Source organism: Malaclemys terrapin, chromosome 11 (assembly GCF_027887155.1).
Source record: "Malaclemys terrapin pileata isolate rMalTer1 chromosome 11, rMalTer1.hap1, whole genome shotgun sequence".
NCBI classification, from domain to species: Eukaryota; Metazoa; Chordata; order Testudines; family Emydidae; genus Malaclemys; species Malaclemys terrapin.
The window spans coordinates 57,243,868-57,263,557 of record NC_071515.1 but is presented as its reverse complement, the minus strand read 5'-3'; the positions used below and the strand labels follow the sequence as shown (position 1 = coordinate 57,263,557).

Here is a 19,690-nt window from a genome sequence, read left to right as displayed (position 1 = left end):
TTCCTCTGATTGTCAGACAACTGACAACCAACAGAAGCATAATTTTGGCACCCTAAAGAGGGTCAAATCCTTCGTTTCTCCTCCTCGTAGATAAAGTTTAATAAGTCCAGAGTGGTAATTTAAATTTAGATAGCAGACAACATAAATGATCTCAAAGACACAAGGTAACTGTGATAAACTTTGCTGAAGGGCAGATGGCTGCAACATTTAAACTGGATCACAGGAAAAAAGCTCCCTGTGACTCAGCTGTCTCCAGTGTGGATTGATGAGATTTTGCAAGCAATCCCCTCCACACAGTGATAAGAAGCTAGCCACTACAAAAACTCATCAAGAGAGTAAGGTTAAAAGAAACCCATTCCAACTCCAACAGGGACCATATCTCCCAAGAAGAGGAGTGTCATCCAAACTTCAGTGCTTCACCTAGCAAAAGTAAACTGGAGTAGGTCCAGAAGGGATCTTGACTAAACCATGGCCCTCAAGAAGTTGTGCCTGAGGGTAGTGCCCACAGAGAACCAAATATTCAGCCGGTACTGTTTGTTGAATGTGTGAAAAAGACTGAGTCCCAATGGGCTGCAATAACCCTGTGAAATGAACATTTCTTATAGGCCTCTGTAGTACAATGTCTAATCCACTTGCCTACAGTAGACTGAGAAACATTAGAGCTCTGCTTAGAATCTTTGAACAGGGTGACTGAACAGGTTTTTCAAAGGGCAGAAGGAGGGTGGGGATGGGTTGTTTCTTTAATTCTGGATTAATTTATGTATTTATCAGTGTGTTGGAGGTAGATTTTAAGAGCTCCATGTGACCAAAAAAATCAGTATCTCCTTCAATTTGCTCTGGAGTAGTGTTAGAAGTTAGGTTGGTACTCAAGAAAACCAGGTTCAATTTCCTGCTCTGCCACAGATGTCTCTCTTAGGCTATATCTACACTACAGCTTATGTTGGCAGAATTTATTTCATTCAGGGGTATGAATAAACCACCCACCTGAGGGACGTAAGTTTCACCAACATAAGCGCTTCGCCGTGTTTTTTTTTATGCCGTCAGGAGAGCTCTTGATGCAGCTGGGTCACTGCAGCACTCTACGTGTAGACATGCCCTTAGTCTCTTTCTGCATCATTTATTCACCTATAAAATGGGGATAATAGTAACTCTTTAGCTCAAGGATGTGGTGAGGGTTAAATATGGTAAGGCAGTGAGATAATATGGTAATGGAGGCCATGCTACATAGCTAGATTAGACAGACAGGGATGCACTTTGATGATGTGAAAGCTAATGACTGGGTTATAAATGAAGTAGTGCAGGCTAGTGACTTTGCCAGTAGCGTCAAGCAAAGAGCAGCACTCTTTTTCATTTTTTTTTCAATTCTTGGAGTCACAATCTTCCTCCCATTTCAAAGTGCCTCCATGGGTACGTACAATGCACCAGATCTATGCCTGGTGCATTGCACTTGCCCTGACACACTGGTACATTTCTGATGGTAGGTATATTGTGTGGCAGAGCCAGGGCTCTACCCATACCCCACCGCTTCTGGCCCACATGTTGGGAGGTAGGACAGGTTGTTTTCGCTACTGCACGGTTACCCACAGTAGGGGTAACTCATGCAGGGGCAGACAGAACATTTTTACACCCCCCACCAATTCACCTACATAGCCACACAAGCTGGGCCACAATTTGGCCCTCAGGAATGATACAGGAAGAGACCCGTACTTTTTAGCTACTAGAACCACTACCTTCCAGGATTGTAAATAAAACAATCCAAAGGTTTGAAGAGGAGCATGTGGGTGAACTCAGCATCAGATCAGACTACAAATTGGAAGGGTGAGCCAACAGGGTAAAGCCATATAATCTCTTCACAGAGCACCCATAGACATGATTTATATTCTGATGGGAAAAAGGAACAGACCTTTGTCAAATGCGTCTTGGAGAAACTTGATAATAGAGCCCATTCACCTGGGTCAGAGCCAGAAGTACAACTCTTCTTACATCCTTTAGTATATGACAGAGGCCTCATTTTTTTCTGGATGATAGCAAAGTTGAAAGAACCTTGTCTGAAAGGCCAAAATCCTGGTATATCACCTGCATGCAAGCCAAGTCTTGACAGGTAGTAAGGGAGAATGATTAGAAAGATCACAGGTTCTAGTATCATTTGTAACATGTTACACACCATAATCTGCTCACCTAGTTAGACATTATCAAAAGCAGACACAATGTGTTTTCCTTGGCTCTGCTCATGATCCACAAGATTAGAGGGATGGGAGAAGACATGCAGAGTACGCTGAATATGAAGAAAATTTGTTTTCCAAATGTCCTGAGTTGAGAACACATCTACTACTGAGACGTGAAACCCTGTCATCAGAAAACAGATATAGTTCTTTCTTCAGAATCTATTCTCTAAGGGAAATCACAGTTCACCGAGTAAATATACTGTCTGATTCAACTTTCCTGGTTGGTATCAGGACCTGACATCAGTGCTCAAAACTCAAAGATTGAAGACAATGATGTAAGGTTCTGAACGATATTCTCTGAACTATCTTGTCATTCATGAGGGTGCATCGAGGCAACACAAGATGAAGTATGAGGATCTTTTGGTAAAAACCTAACTGTGGGCATGAGGGGCAATTGGACTTAGTCAGGACCTTCAGAGATCCTGAATTACCATCCAAACCACTTCGTGCTTATAGATATAAAACTCTGGAGTGTCCTTATCACTACTTTTATATGTATCTTTCTAGTGCAGAAGCTGATTTCCTGCATAGTCTCATGGTATCTTTCTACTGCTGAAGCTGGTTTGCTGCATGCCTTTATAAGTACTTTTGGTATGTTAATGCTGGGGGTTTCATATTTTAAAATGTATTCCATTTGAATTATTTAAATGGGAAAAGAAGAGAATTACTTCATTTGGGAGTCACAACAGAGCAGGGGAAATGTCCAAAGTATAAAATATTCAATATCCCTAGCTGTGAATGCAAAACCAAAACCAAACCCCAAAAAGATTTTCCTTGTGTAACAAAGGCGATAACTGAATTTTTGCCAAAGCCAAAATCACTTCACCTCATCCCATACCTAATTTTTAAAAACTGAAAAATAGTTTCATCAGGCTATTTCTTTATGTTGTACATAATGGTCATCTTGGAGTGCCCCATGTTTCCTTCTGGTTCCCAGAAAATCATTTTACATATTACACATATAGATGTCACCAAAATGCAATTAATTATCTGAAACATCTGCAGAATGTCTTATGTGCTGCTGCTCCTGCCTAATGCTTCATTATTAAACTTTCATATGCTAATCATCCGTGAATGCAGTGAATAGCCCGCACAGGTCACATCCAGTAACGTTTTGGCTATACGTTAAAAAAAGTCAGTAGGAATCCTGACTGGGGATCAGGCTGGGAGAGCTAACTGTTGCTGCTACCACCACACTTTATAATTATTATTTTATTACACTTTCTGTTCATTTGCAATCCAGAAGCACAATGTGTGTAAAGTGCAAATATCAGACTCAGTATTCTTCTCGTTATTGCTTTACATTTAACAACAGTGAGATGACTGAGAACCAGGTTAGGAGATCTAACTAACTCTCTTATTGATGGTGCTTCCATCCCTCTTCTCTTGATGGAGTATAGTTTTTATCATTCATTGGGTAAACGCCAAGTACATCTCCTTCTGAGTGCTCTTAAGGTGTGCCCACATTGCCACAGTCCCTTAACTGATACTGCAAGCCACCTCATTCCCACATTGTTTTTACTTAACATAGCTTCTCAAACTCTGGTTCTCATTCATAGGAAAGCATCTCCAAATGCTGAACCCACTGCCCCCTTTTTCATCCCCATTAGTTCTCACTGCAGCCTCCTCTCCTGCCCATTCTTCTTTTTCCCTTACATAACCAAAAAGAATGTGGGTGGAGTATCTAAACAATAAGGGCTCTCTCACTCTCTGCTCCATCCATGCACTCTCCTCACCTAACAACTCAGAAAAGAAAATAACCAAAGATGGTTCATTTCCCACTTCTCCTTAGAATTTCATGAGCACAACTTACACGTGAAAGGGTTTTTTTTTTTTTTTTCATTCTTCAAAGTTTTACAATGAAAAATATTTATAGCTCAAAAATATTGACTGGCAGAATTTTGAAAAACAAAACTTAGGGGTCAGGGAATTTTCTGACATGCAAGAGTTTGAACTGAGCTCTCAACACAGTGGTCTGGCTAATGCACCAATTGACTACATCACTTAATTCCCAGCCTTTACTTATATCTAATATCTTTGTCCACCTGACCCAGGTTACTGATGGTGCAGGGTGTTGAATTCTCTCAACTCTGAATGATTGCAATGGAAGTTGGGGGCACTCAGCACCTTGCAGGATCCTACCCTTAGTTAGTAATCCTGTTCTATTCTGACAAGAAGATGGAACAGTTTTACCTTAAAGCCCCTCTGTAACAATTTAAAACCAAATAGATTTAACTGCACTGAATCTAATTACAACATCATTCCCCATGGGAGTAATATTAACCAAATTCCAACATGAAAAAGAAGAGAAAACATTCTATTGTGAAAGATCACCAGGACAGGAGGAAAAACAAATGACATAATTAAAATAGGAAGGTATAGAAAGCCCAGACAGAGGTTTAAATTGAAAAAGCTCATACAAAACTGTCCACAATCATGTTTCTGGTTAGGTGACATAGATTGTGAGTTGGAAATATGCAAATAAATTCTCACATAACAGAAGTTCAAGTAAAATGAACAAAAAACTATTCAAAGCAAAGAATATTGACCTGCTATATTTTTGATAGAGCATTTTAGGAGAACTAAAAATGCCATCTCTGTCAGCTGGTGGCACAGTTGTCATTTCCTTCAATATGAAGTCCCCAACTTCAAATCATATATATCACAGCAAGGTAGGCTATCCCCGACTCCAAAAGGAGTTACCATGGGGATATGCACAGAACTGAGAGTCACAGAACTGGGTTCCAGTCATGACTCTGCCATTGACTCTGGATGCATCCATTTCCCTATCTCTGAAATGGGGATAAAAATAAATTACCCACCATAAAGGGTGCTTAGTTAACAATTGTAAAGTGTTTTGAGGTTCTCAGATGAAATGTGCTCCTGGCCAAAATTATTGAAAGATGAGTTGTCTCTGAAACCAGGAACACAGTGTCTCAAGTTGTACAACCAAAAGCTGAGTCAACCACAAAAAACAAACAAACAAAAATACAACAACTCCCCTCCCCACAACAACAGACACACACACTTCTAAAACTTTGCTGCATACAAGTGGGAAGTATTATTATGAATGTTACTCACAAATCAAACGGTGTTTAAATCAGTATCTAAACTTCAGATCTTACTAACCATACTATAGGGAAATTTGCAACTAAAGAAAGAAACAGATTAGATGGGAGTGGTTACAGGCCTGGGGCCACAGGTTTTGCCTTTGTGGCTTCTCACATCCCAGACTTGGAAAGTATGAGCTGTGATACTGAGAAAGGTAAGAAGCCAGCAGAGCCCCACAGTAATAAATGAGTTTGCATCATCTGTCATTAGAACTTCTTGCCAACAGGGTCATTCCCTATTAAATTACCACTTGTCAATGTTTAAAATACTGATTGATAAATGACTGTGCCAAAACTGATAACATGACAGCTTTTATTTTCTAATATTCTTGGTTATACATTCTGCTACTTCAGTATACAGATAGAGTACATATTTTTTCAACTACTTTAGTGAAAGACAATTTAATTTAATAAAAAACTAACAGGTAGTGTATAATGATTGGTCCTGATATACATTACATGCTAGCCCTCTTGCCAAAATAAACCTACTAGTGATGTAGTGATATGGGTAGATCCAAGTTTCACATTTCATCAAATGCTAGTAATCTGTTTTATCAATATAAACTGCATTTTAATGAAAAATTCTTTTCTTCAGTACACTTCACTTTTAATGCCCCAGAGTATAATAATTCGTTCATGCTGTAGAACAAGAATGTTTTACAAGACCTTAACTCTCTAGAGAAATTTCTCTGTAAATACAAAATGCAGGTTTTATGGGAATGTGTTGTATGCAACATGAGTAGTACCCAACATAATAAAAAACTAGGTTGCACAAAGAATTCAGCTTAAGTATCCTTCTGAGCTATTGTAAGATTAAATGATTACTATGATATCATTTAACTGAAAAATTCTGCAACAGGTAAAAAAAAAAGTCAACAAAACTTTTTTTTTTCTGAACAGTTAAACAGAAATTAGCTTTAAACAGTTTTGCAATACAAATAAGTTTCAATGGACAGGTGAGACTATTGAGCCAGATCTCCATTGTGGGGGAGCTGTTAGTACTGCACTCACTGCCACAGGATTCTGGTTGTGAAGCTGATATATCTGGCCCAAGGGGGGATCAGTCTAGTGCAAAAGTAATCCTCTGGAAATGTAGAAACTGGAGTAGAAGCTAGTACATCATCTTCCATCCCTGTAGCTGGCACAAGAGGAACAACTGAAAGAAAGGGGGAATGACTGCAACACGCTTAAGATGTGCCAGTTCCCAGCTGTATTTCTGACCCCTTACTCTTAACAGTCAGCATATGACAGAGTGGCCCAACGCCATCGTAATTTGCACCAGGTGACCAACCCTTCACACAATGGCCGGAGGACTGCAAGAGTGCACAGTTGAGCTTTATGCCCATTTCCATCTCCCTCACAACTTGTGCCGTGTGTATTTCCAGGATCTGACCCATTATGTTTATTGCATAATAGCCTGATTTTTAACACAGTAGATGTAAACTTTAAATGTCAAGATTTACTTGCACAGGGGGTGAGGTGAAGGTAAAGTCAGAGCACCAGTTGTGGCTGCCTTGGCCCTAGCTGCAGCCCCAATATAAGAGAGAAGCTGTTAGGCTGCTTCATATCTTATGTCAACTTAATACACACTCTAGTGGCAATGGGTTCCATACCCAGCTCTTGTGAAAGTCTGATCACTTGTGGATATGAGTCTTCCCCTGTTTGTTGACAGTTTTATTTTTTCAGCACATCAAATTTAAAGTGCATATAGTACAAGATACTACCAAGTTGACAAAGAAAAGATCTCTTGTTTTCTCTTACTATAATAGTCCTCTCATGTCTTCTTTTTTAATCTGTTATTCCATCTGTCCTTTGTCTAACTTGCATTGTAATCTCTTTAGAACACACATATAACTTAAAACATGTTTGTAAAACACTATCTATAGCTCTACAGCTATAATTATAGCTCTTCTATGGCTCTGAAAAATTTATAAATGATAATGAAGATTTACTACAGCTAGGGCAGCATTAATAGTAACTGACATTTATATAGCACATTTCATCTAAATTAATACCAAAGTGTCTCCCATTCAAGAACTAACCTAGTCTGACCCTGCTTTGCTTGTGAGCTGAAGGTGGTATGGCTGCAGATGGACCAATAGAAATCAAAATGTTGACAAGCAATACAAAGTATCAGCAAAGAACCTACAAAACTCTTCCAGTTATGCTTACTTGCATTTGAAGGTCCATGGACAAAAAGATTATGTTATTGAAAAGGCCATTTTTGTTTCTGTGCCCCCTTCCTCATTTTTAAAAATGAAAAAAAAAATTAGCAAAACCACAAATTTAATACTACATATTATGTTACAATACAATTAAGAGTCTGAGTTAAACAAAAAAGACGTTATAAGGTAATTCTGAATCACACTGGATTTAACTCACTGTGTTGTACAAAAGTATGGCAGCATATATGGGATGTAAAAATCACCTACTGTTCTGCATCCCTTGTAATACCTATGCACAATGGAGTGACAGTCTTGTAAGTTTAAAATTATTGTAAGATAGTTATTTTTACATATATACTGTATCAGACTGTAAAACTATATCAATTAAAAAGTAAGTGATACAGTAGTATTATATCAGGGCTGGTACTGACACTACAGAGCACAACATGGAAGCCAATCTACATGCATGTGGTTAGAACTACCTGAAGACTGCCACTGGGAAAAGGATGGGATCTGTCAATTTCCTGTTCTAGACTCCCAAATCAGTGACTCCTTCCTCCTCTTTCCAGTGTTTGACAAGAACTGCCGTCTAATCCCTTCGCTAGGAAAAGCTGACCAGAGCTATTTTTAGCTCAGGAAGAGGGAGCAGATCTGTGATCACAGGACCTCATCTGTTCTGTCTTCATTCCCTTTTCCTGGGACCACAGCACTGATAACAGACAGAAGAGATTCCTGTGAAGTAAGTCAGAGTAGGCATCTCTCTAACAGTTTTTGGGTCCCCAAGCTGAGGAAAGGAGAGACAGGGATTTACTCCAAGAGGAAGATAAGAGAGGGAAACTGTTCCTCTTCCTCCCCCTTAGGAACAGAGGGCAGAAAGAGCTTAAGTAATGCAGAGAGGATAGGACTTCAGGGAAACTGGAGAGGGACACAGAGGAGAGACACTGGTGTACTGAAGATAAGGGAGGGAAACTGCCTCCACTCCATATGTTCTGGCTAGAAAAGACATCCTGTGGCTTTGTACATCTTAGGTTTGGCAGGACTCTGCAAAGTAAGTTCATCCCTGATCCTATCAATAATTAGCAAAGATGTGCACTTATACTAAGTATCTTTAAAAAAATTTCAAATAACTGTTAAAGATGCTGTGCTTTTTGATAAAGCAGTTCTTAAATGCAGAATAAGGTCATTTACAACTTATTTTAAACAAATATTATGCATATATAAAATGGAGTATTTCACACCGTTCAAGTTTTGTTTCTGTATCAAACAGAGTATTTTCTGTTACATTTTCTACTGCATCAGAATGCACTCTTGACTATACCTTCATGTCATGTCTAAATATGTCTATTTGGAGTAGCAGTTTCTCTCATTTAGGGTGTGCATGCACCTTTGGTTAATAACCGTATAAAAACATAATGGAATTTCCTCAAGTGAAATTTTATATTCTGCAGTCACATGGCCCTGTTCTAGGGTCAAATACGGTATAATAATGTATTTTTATTTTGTCCTATAATCACAATATTAACTTAAAATAAAGACTCTTTTACATATTACAATCATATTGCTAACAATATGTTTTCAGAACATCTCTGCCACATAGCCAAATAAAAATTGCATCTCTCTCTCTCTCACACACACACACACGTGTACATAAGGGATAAAATCACCTTGGTAATTTTGCCGTCAGAATTTCTAGATATTTTTTCCAACATCTTGGCAAAATTATGCATTTTAAAAAGACTGCAGGCATTCAAATGATTGTCAGTCATGCAAATAATCACTTACTTACACTGTATGAGTTTGGTCTGGATAAAGCAAATTACCATTTGAAAATAACTCAAAAAACACTCTGGGCTAAGAGCTTGCTTTATGAATCTTAGCTTGGCCACAATATTTCTTAACCTTTTTCTCTTCAATCTCCATTCATCTAGATTTCACTGTAATAATACAGTCTAAATTAATAAACTGTATTCAGTTGCCATGGGTGCATTCAACATTATTTAAAACATAATCTTGTAAAGAAATGGCAAATAGTGGATGCAGATAAAGCCCCCAAACCCAAGAACTTTATTCAAAGTTATGGAAAAGTTTATTTTAATGCTCCTGTCTTTTATGATGATATTGGTTTTTGTCCAGACAGCATAATTATAACTCATTTCTAAATATAGTATTTAAATGAAAATTAAAATATATATCAGCAGGTTCTATTCATATAAATATGGAATGGATTTTTAAAAATGTGTTTTTCTAATAGGCATGTCAACAAACTATGAATTGTGTGTGCATACAGTTATGTGCACATGCATAATAATATTTATAGACATTGCTGAAATTCTAGCCTTTAGATTCAATTTCAAATGTAACATCTGTAATGTAAGAAAGCTGTCATTCCTCAGAAAGACAAGATTCAATAACAATTACAATTATTAATTAAAAATAATGTATATTAAAAGTTAATGGAATCTGTAACAATATATTTATTATGCCTGCATACCCAAGGTCAGGCACTCATAGTGGGATTTTTAAAAATACTTAAAGGATTTAGGAGCAGAAATCCCATTGAAAATGCCCTAATTTTCAAAGGTGCTAAGCACCCACTGCTCTCAATGGCACTCCAGAAAATCAGGCCACAGTGATGTAAGTGCTTAAATTTGGGTTCAAAGGCTTAACTTTAGGCATCCATGTTTACAAATCTTGGTGTAGTGCTTTAGAATCCTGCTATCCTTTCTAAGCCTTAAAACAAATCTATACATGTTAACAAAATTTGCTAACCTAGTCTTAGTGTTAAATGATTCTTCCTTAGAGAAACCTTCCACAAATAGACAAATCCTTTGAAATTATTTGTAATGTGCTAGCTGGTCCATGTTGAAGGTTTAAGGTGTGAATATTTAAACAGAATGGAACTTGAAATAAAATCAAACCCTAGGGTTACCATACGTCCGGATTTTCCCGGACATGTCCGGCTTTTGGGGGCTCAAATCCCCGTCCGGGGGGAAATCCCCAAAAGCCGGGCATGTCCGGGAAAATCGGGAGGGCTGGGTGGTGCTCGGCCGGGGCCGGCGGTGCGGGGCCGGGGGCATGGTGCCGGGCCGGGGTCCGGGCTGGGAGCCGGGTCGGCCGGGCCGGCGGGGAGCCGGGTCGGCCGGGCCCGCGGGGAGCCGGGTCGGCCGGGCCCGCGGGGGGCCGGGTCGGCCGGGCCCGTGGGGAGCCGGGCCGGCGGGGAGCCGGGCCGGCGGGGAGCCGGGTTGGCCGGGCCCGCGGGGGGCCGGGCCGGCGGGGAGCCGGGCCGGCCGGGCCGGCGGGGAGCCGGGCCGGCCGGGCCGGCGGGGAGCCGGGCCGGCGGGGAGCCGGGTCGGCCGGGCCCGCGGGGAGCCGGGCCGGCGGGGAGCCGGGTCGGCCGGGCCCGCGGGGAGCCGGGCCGGCGGGGAGCCGGGTCAGCCGGGCCCGCGGGGGGCCGGGTCGGCCGGGCCCGCGGGGAGCCGGGCCGCCGGGGAGCCGGGGTCCGGCAGTGCTGGGCGGGCCGGGGGTGGTGGGCCGGGGCCGGCACCCCAGGGCCCGAGCCGACCCAGGCTGGAGCCGCCGGGGGGGCTAGCCTGGGCTGCGCCTCCTCCCCCCCACACCCTCCTTACCTGCTTCAGGCTTCCCGCGAATCAAATGTTCGCGGGAAGCAGGGGAGGGGGCGGAGACTTTGGGGAGGGGGCGGGGTTGGGGAGGGGGTATGGGCGGGGCTGGGGGGCGGGGGCGGGGGCCGTGGAGTGTCCTCCATTTGGAGGTACAGAATATGGTAACCCTATCAAACCCCAAACTCCTGCATAGCCATTTAAGTTTCATTACACTGTTTCCCATCCTTATCAGCAAAAATGCAGAACCCCCTTCATGTTATTTTTAGGAGCATAGTACAGTTTTGCAAACTGATTATCTCTAGCTAGAGTAAGCCCCATTGAAGCAAAGCTCCTGTTGAGGAGGAGAGTTCCTTCTGATAGAAAAAAAACAATTGTGTTAGGTTTAATCAGAAGTTAAAAGAATCTACATTATGTTCCCTTTGAGCCACATAACACAACCCTTTGCTAATTTCAAGATGGGTTCTGCAGTAAGGGTAATAAAAAATGTCCTTTGTACTAACTGAGGTAGAGTGAAGAACTACTATAACTGCAGTTAACACCAAAATTATGCAAGTCTGATCTACATTAATGAAGTACTTTTCACCTACCTGTAAGCAATAAAACACAAAGGTGGGGAAGGGAAATCCCACTACAGCATACCTAAGAAAATATAGTTTCTCAATCACAGATTAATCACTGTCACTATTCTCTGGAATTTTTTTTTCTCCTTCTCAACACAAACACTTATATAGGTTTGAATAAAGAGAGTAGATGGCTTTTCCAAATAAAACAACCTAATAAATTACCATTGGTGAATTATCTAGTCAAATAATGTCTTCTATCTTTGCCAAAAATAAGTACCGGTAGTTCCTCCTTAACATCAAACTATCCTTCTATGACACGTACTAACTATTGACCTGCTTGGCAAACCTCCTATTGATTTCATTGGTGCAGTATCAGGTCCTAATGTGAGTACCATTAGGTTATTGAAATACTTTTGTAAATGAATGGATTTTGCAGCACAGTGACATAGAACCAAATTCCCTAATTAACAATGCTTGAACTAATCAGTTAAAATTTAGCAGCAAGGGCTATCAGTTTAGATAGATTTGAAAGAAGTTATGACATAATATGGAGAATGGAGTCAAATGTACTGACCTGCTCACATCAGGAAACCTGATTGGAAAGTGAAGAACTTGGCACTTTGGTCTGATTATTTTTTCCAGATCCTTAGGCCTGTGGTCAGGAATCAGCTTCAGAAATTTTCCGATAGATGTAAGAAATGACTCCATATTGAAAGCAGAGTTGAACACCACAATATCAGCAACCAAACTGTAAAATATAGCTAGAATTAATGCAATGTTCTTTAAGAAAAATCAGAATTACTTTAAAGCCAGATTAATGTAGGATAAATATTGTGACACTAACTGGCAAAGCAAGTAATCCAAATTAAAGGTTGGGATTCCATCATATCAGATGAATAAGAGAAAGTGTCAGCCTTAGTTTAAATTTACTGGTTTCTGTCCATATGTTTAATCTTTTAAACATTATTTAACAATTTTTATTAAAACCATCTTTTAAAAATTGAATTATAAATGTTTATTATTATTAAATTTAAGGATCACAGCCATTCTGATATTTTGAGAAAATCCACTTTTATACGTGGGTCAATTTTTACTCATTAGATTGTAAGAATACTTTTGCTGCTATTAGCACTTATCATGAAAAAATACATTAAACAAACTATAGTAGAATCCCCCACAACCCTTTTTGCCCCTGAATAGTTCAGAGACATCTACTGAGACACATAACCTACCTTTGGTTAACCAAGATTTTCAGTTAACTGGAACACAGATAAATAAATGTTACCCTGATTCAAAATATTTGATATCTTGGAAATTTTTATAAAACAATAAACATATAAAAAGTCATAACATTATAGATTAATCAATCACGTATATATTTTAAAAAAATAATTAAGATGTAATTTTGGTACATTAGCAGAAGATAGGACATGACACCAGAAAACATTTTGTCCCTGAATGTTATCAGTAGAACCAATATTTTTGCAATTTTGTTAAATTATGTGTGTGTGATTTCCTTGCTAAGGTTTTCAGTCTGGAGAAAAGGAAAAAGTATCAAACAATGAAAAATTGGGAAGTTTATCTGGAAGTGCTGACACAATCTTAACTATATTGGCACAAATGTAATATTATAACAAAGTTAAATATTAATATAAAAATTAAGTTTATGGCTAGTAGATTTTCTCAGTATGTCATATTGTAATACTGACCTATAGGCCCTAAGATACATTGAGGACATGTGTTCATAAGTCACTGGACTGGTGAAAAGTATATTTGAAGTGAAAACCTGTCATTCATCCTCACAACTCACACTGCTGTCTGGCCAAGAAAGAAAATGGACAATGCTCATAAAAGCAGAAGGAGTCAGCAGGAAAAGTGAGGAAACATTTGAGAGAGAAATAATCCTTTTTAACTAGACTATTAGAGTTGAACTACTTTTTAAACTCTCCCATTCCTCTCCACCTATGACTTTTTGCCATTTGTTTTTCTCAAGTTAAAACAACTAGTGAGTCAGCCCACCTCTTTGAATAGACTTATAATAGACATTCAAAACAAAAACTTTTCCCCATTATATAATAAAGGCCTGCAAATTTGTATCTCTGCTTGTTTTGTACATTAAAAATACTAGGTCTTATCTACTCTGGTTTTTGCTGGAGGTTTTAAGTGTGACTGGCAAACTGGAGGTATCCGATCATCACAAGAAACTGAAAAAAGCAACAAAGTGCCCTGTGACACCTTATAGATTAACAGAAGTATGGAGCATAAGCTTTCATGGGTGAATACCCACTTCGTCAGACGCATGTGGTAGAAATTTCCAGAGGCAGGTATAAATATGCAGGCCAGAATCCTCAGGATTAAACAAAGACTGTGAATGGCTAGCCAACTACCAAAGCAGTTTCTCCTCCCTTGGTTTTCACACCTCAACTGCTAGAAGAGGGCCTCATCCTTCCTGACTGAACTGCCCTCGTTATCTCCTGACTGATTCTGGCCTGCATATTTATACCCACCTCTGGAAATTTCCACCACATACGTCTGACGAAGTGGGTATTCACTCATGAAAACTTATGCTCCAATAAGCTGTTAGTCTATAAGGTGCTATATTGTTGCTTTTTACAGATCCAGACTAACACGGGTACCCCTCTGATAAGAAACTGAAACCTGAGCAACTAAAAGGGAAGGAATATTAGTCATACTATTTAAACTTTGTCAACACCTATGTAACAAACTCCTGACAAACACTTGGGAGAAAAGCTCTCTTTCATAAAGATTAACACCACAAAACAGACTTGAGAAAGCTCCCAGCCCAGTTATCTTGTCCTCCAAGAAGTCTTTGAACAAAAACAGAAGACAAGACTTAGCGTTCCTGATATTTCTAAGGTTAAAAAAAAAGAAACAGAAAAAAACCTTAAAATATTAAAAACTTCAGACCTTCTCAAATATAATGTAGAAGGGGGAAAAAACCCACAATATTATTTTTCCTTTACAGGTGACTGCTAATAGACAGAAACAATGCAGTTAAAATATAAACAAGATTTGTTCTCTTTTACCATTAATAAATGTCCTCTTGCAGAGCCAAAAAAATGTTCAAAGTATGTACATTATGCATTTACATTTATGTACAGAGGCAACTCTAGACTAAAGAAAACATGGAAGCAAGCATTCTTAGAGGTATTTTCCTAATTAAGAAAAAGGTCCTGTAATATAAAAACTCAGAAAAATACAGCATTTACAATACTGAAAGAAGTTAAAATACTTCTTTTTTAGATATTTCCTTCTTCAGCTTCACCACCCAACACCATAGTTTTAGATCATTAAATTTCAAAATGGCTGCTACTGTTTTCAAAATACATTTCAAGTACTGTACAGCCATTTCACTACATTTTCACAGCATTGCTTCTTAATAACTGAAGCATCTTGAAAATGCAAAGACAGAAACAGATCTAGAAAATGCTCTTGTATATATGAAGATTATCATTTGGGAAATCTGAATATTAACTGGCTCATTTTACAAAGATGCCAATATTTTATATGTATTTAAAAATATTCAATCTATGCTTCTAATAAGTCTCCTAATTACAAATAGGTGAGATATAGATCAACCAAATGAATTTATTTCAATTCAAACCAATTCAGCTTTGCAGATTCACTTAGGTTTGTGCAGTGTCTAATCACAAAGGTTTTCAGTGTGCTGTTATTAACTTCTTTCATTAACTTAGATTCAGGAAATACATTTGTTTTAAGTAACAATAAAGGACCACAGCCTTTAAAACGTCTGGGTATTTTAGCACTGCACAATTTCTGAATACCAAAAAAAAAAGAAATTAAGGATTTATCTGATATGTTTACTGCTCTCACTCCTTTAAGACAAACAAACAAAACTGCTTCATTATGTTTTAATTTTTGTTTATTCCCCTGAAAACTCCTATTTTAATTCAGTTGGATGCATTAAAATCTATAGCTCAGCAAGAGCTGATTAACTGCCTCTCTGCTAAGTGTACTTGAGCTACAGCATCTTGTTTGCGATGAATAGGTATGAATTGAAAATTAGCACAATTTACAGGTGTAGCATGGTAGTCCTTTAGCACACAGGTAGACTTGAACAATAGCTTGAGATGAGGAGTACTTTACTTGTTTCTGCCAAAGCACTTGACTTAGCACCTCCTTGGGACTGTATATATTTGTATCTCAGTTTGTAACGGTGTTGTTTAAGTAGCGCAGGACTCCTCAGGTTTAAAAATGCTTAAAAGATGCCATTAAATAACACATAATGGTATGAGAAACACCTACCATGAAAGAATCTGGTTGTATCCATATTGGAAATCTCTTTCCTGGCACTTCTGTACAGGATATGTCAACTGGTTCTCATGGAAGTAAAGGACCTTTTTCAATTTGCCAAAGTCAGGCCGAAGGGCAATAAGTTCAGTCAGGTTAAGCACTGAGCTTGCAAAGAGGATCCTAAGAAACAAGGAAAGTAGTGTTTACTGTCTGTGAGCATGCTCAAAAGGGCCACCCTTTACCCTTCCTCTCTGCCTACCCCTCTCAAGAAATACATAACCCCTATAGGGACACATCAATAGCTAAGCCTTAATACCATGTAGCAGCATTCTAAGTTTTGATCTCTTAAAAAGCAGCTGCTAAGAACTCAACTAGAAAAGCATTGAATCTCATTGGTCTTCTCAGCTCAGTTACAGAGAAATGCAAAATAAAAAAGCTGGATGGATTTTATTGAAAAAGGCAAGAAAAGCTGTATCTGAAGGACAAATGGAACAAAGATAAGGCTGACTGGGGAATACTCTGCTTGCCAGTTTCATTACACTTTACTTCTTTATGCAACCAACTACTGAAATTCAATATATGAGCAGGAATGGCACATGTTCATGTTATGACATAAACCTTTTTGATTTATGCAGTATACTTATCTGGTGTGGTCTTTTTCTCGCTCTCTCCATCTCTTTTCCCATTTTTATTAAGCATCCTACATAACATTTTTTGTTGTTTTGTTCCCTGCTCCCCAATACTGCCATAGTACAGTTACCATTTTATAGTCCATAAAATTGTTCATATCCTTCAAATTATATATAACTCAAGCCCAAAGAAAATTAGCACACTGATTTCTTGCCCTTGATATAACTTAACAATCAATCAGAAAGTTAACTTACCTAAATGAGTAGTGTGAAATTCTGGTCCTACTGAAGTCAAAGGCTAACCTCAGTTTGACTTAATGGGGCCAGGATTTCACCCATAGTATATAAGCTGATATCTAATGTTTTCTGGTAGCAGAATCTTGATGTATACCACCATTCTGTGTGGACCACATATCTGTAGATATTTGTACGTATTCTAAATTCCTCAGCACCACGGCAAATATTTGAAATCAAGTATTTATTTCAAATAAAACATTAAGCTTTCATATACGATTATAGACACACTATGTTCCTCACTAATTTGCCAGTCCATCCTTCATTCTAATGATGCAAACACAATGTTTGGTTAAAGAGTTTCTTTTCTGTAACCTTTGCCAATTTTCCCTTAAAAAAAAAAAAGCTGAATTAGTGTTAAAAAAAGTGCTAAATGGACATAGTGGAATGATAATCTTCTGTTTGCAGTGGTTAACTTACAAATTTTCCAATTGCCTGAGGTAACTAAATGTACCATAGCATTCCCAAGATATTCACTCTATTAATTGCAGGGGACTGCAGGCAGAACAGAGGTAACATCGGCTTGCAATGTCAAAAATTTGGCACATTTAATAGGCAACTTGAGAACCTATGGAATATATACAACATGAAAAGCAGCTCCTCCACCCAACCTCATCAACATGACTCAACCCTGACCTGGACGAATCACACCTAGGGGTGTGAGAGAATCTACATGTCCATTAAATAACTGGCCTTTCTAATGAGATTGTAAATTAGAGTGCCAAATAAGATGGGTCCCACAAATCATTTGATATAAGTAATCAAATCCTTGTCTCAGGGAGCCACAATTTTTTCACTTCTAGTGACCTGGCCAGATTCAAACCTGAGGCGAAAAGGTTCCTACATGTGTTAGGCAATTTAGTGATCATAGAAAAAATACAATCCTTGACCTGAGGAGCTTATCATCATTTTAGACATGAGAGAATGAGTGACAGCAACAAACAGAAGTGAGGGGGGGGAAGGATAAATAGTAAGATTACATGGTTACCTGGATAAATTATAGGCTCATCTTAATGATGTCCCTGAACTCTCTTTTTTTTCTTATTAAACCTCTCTCTCTCACCCCTTTCCCAGGGTAGATGATGACAACCTCCTCATGGTCTGCCCTGCTATGTGTCAACGCACACCCAACGTCAACAAATCTGCATCTGAATGTCACTCAGTGAAATCTGAGATTGAACAGCAATGGAGATAATTACCCTGCAAAAAGTGATTTCTTTCAGAGACACTTTAAGAGAACAGTAGGCTCAACTCTATGAATTTGCCAACAGAATGTCGAAGGTATATCCCCATCTAAAAGATAATATAATCAATGCCATCACCCTTATAGTAAAAAAAAAACTCTCAAGAATCAGGCTGCCATATTGCTGGATACAATCTTGTCACCTTTCTCCATCATTCAAAACATAGCTTTTCCATACGTATCAGATGGGGCATTAAAGATTATGATCCAATAGATGCCAGGACAAACACCAGACCTTTACTATCTCAATAAGAATTGGCAAGTTAACAGTAGCCAGGGGTAGGCAACCTATGGCTTGCGTGCCAAAGGCGGCTCGCAAGCTGATTTTCGTGGCACTCACACTGCCCAGGTCCTGGCCACTGGTCCGGGGGGCTCTGCATTTTAATTACATTTTAAATGAAGCTTCTTAAACTTTTTAAAAACCTTGTTTACTTTATATACAACAATAGTTTAGTTATATATTATAGACTTATAGAAAGAGACCTTCTAAAAACACTAAAATGTATTATTGGCACGCAAAACCTTAAATTAGAGTGAATAAATGAAGACTCGGCACACCACTTCTGAAAGGCTGCCGACCCCTGCGGTAGCTAATGTGTATAAACCACTGAATACAGACCAGCCTTCTCCCACTTTATCCACAGTGTATTACTCTGTTATATACATCGGTGATTTCAATAGCCACCACACAATGTGGGGCTATAGTAGCAACGATACTCCAGATGAGGAACTTGCAGAATGGTAATCAAAAACATACATCTTCTCTTTGTTGTGAAAAACAGAGGCACTTTTTATTCTGTTTACTGGAACAGAAACTACTATCTAGACTTCTGTTTCCTCAACAACGATGAGTTCAGAATCCTTCAAAACATCTCTAGAACCGTTGTAGGCAATTTTTCAAATAGTCAACTTTGACTATTGAACTTCCAGCATTGGAACTGAACTCCCAGTAATCATGTCACTACCCAAACCGTGATGGAACTTTCAAAAGGAAAGCTGGCTGGGATTCATTGTAACAACTGAGGCCACCGTTGATGTTATTCAACCAGAGCCTGAAATCTGAAATTGTTTCACCCAGCTCATTCAAAGGGCCACAAGAAAAAACATCTCCCATAGTTATCAAAAAGGATACACCTGATGCTTGCAACCAGAAACATAAAGACTATTACCGGAACACCAAACGTCTGATGCCATAAACACTGCAACATCCCTACCAGAGTCACCAAATTTAACCCTCCATCAAAGATGGATTGAAACAGTTGAATCTTTGGACGTTGGTCTAGATCAGTGATGGGCATCCTGCGGACCACAGGCAGCCCATCAGGGATATATGATTGCAGGTCGCGAGACATTTTGCTGAGGTTGACCATCTGCAGGCACGGCCCCCTGAAGCTCACGGTGGCCGCGGTTTGCCATTCCCGACCAATGGGAGCTGCGGGAACTGGTGGGCCACAGGGATGTGCTGGCTGCCTCTTCCCACAGCCTCCCATTGGCCGGGAACAGTGAACTGCAGCCACTGGGAGCTGCGGGGAGCAGTGCCTGTGGATGGTCACCGTCAGCAAAATG

At 39.3% G+C, this 19,690-nt stretch overlaps 1 protein-coding gene across 7 annotated transcripts in view; it reads right to left on the bottom strand.

The window, feature by feature from the left end:
* The window catches only part of GTDC1 (glycosyltransferase like domain containing 1), a 266,961-nt gene that overhangs the window by 114,883 nt on the left and 132,388 nt on the right, over window positions 1–19,690 (bottom strand). For all 7 annotated transcript variants that reach the window (XM_054044312.1, XM_054044317.1, XM_054044314.1 and 4 more), the window contains 2 exons: window positions 15,971–16,138; window positions 12,258–12,431 (listed from right to left, as the gene is read on the bottom strand). In XM_054044312.1, the coding sequence (XP_053900287.1) occupies window positions 12,258–12,431; window positions 15,971–16,138 (342 nt within the window). The remainder of the gene's footprint in view (window positions 1–12,257; window positions 12,432–15,970; window positions 16,139–19,690) is intronic.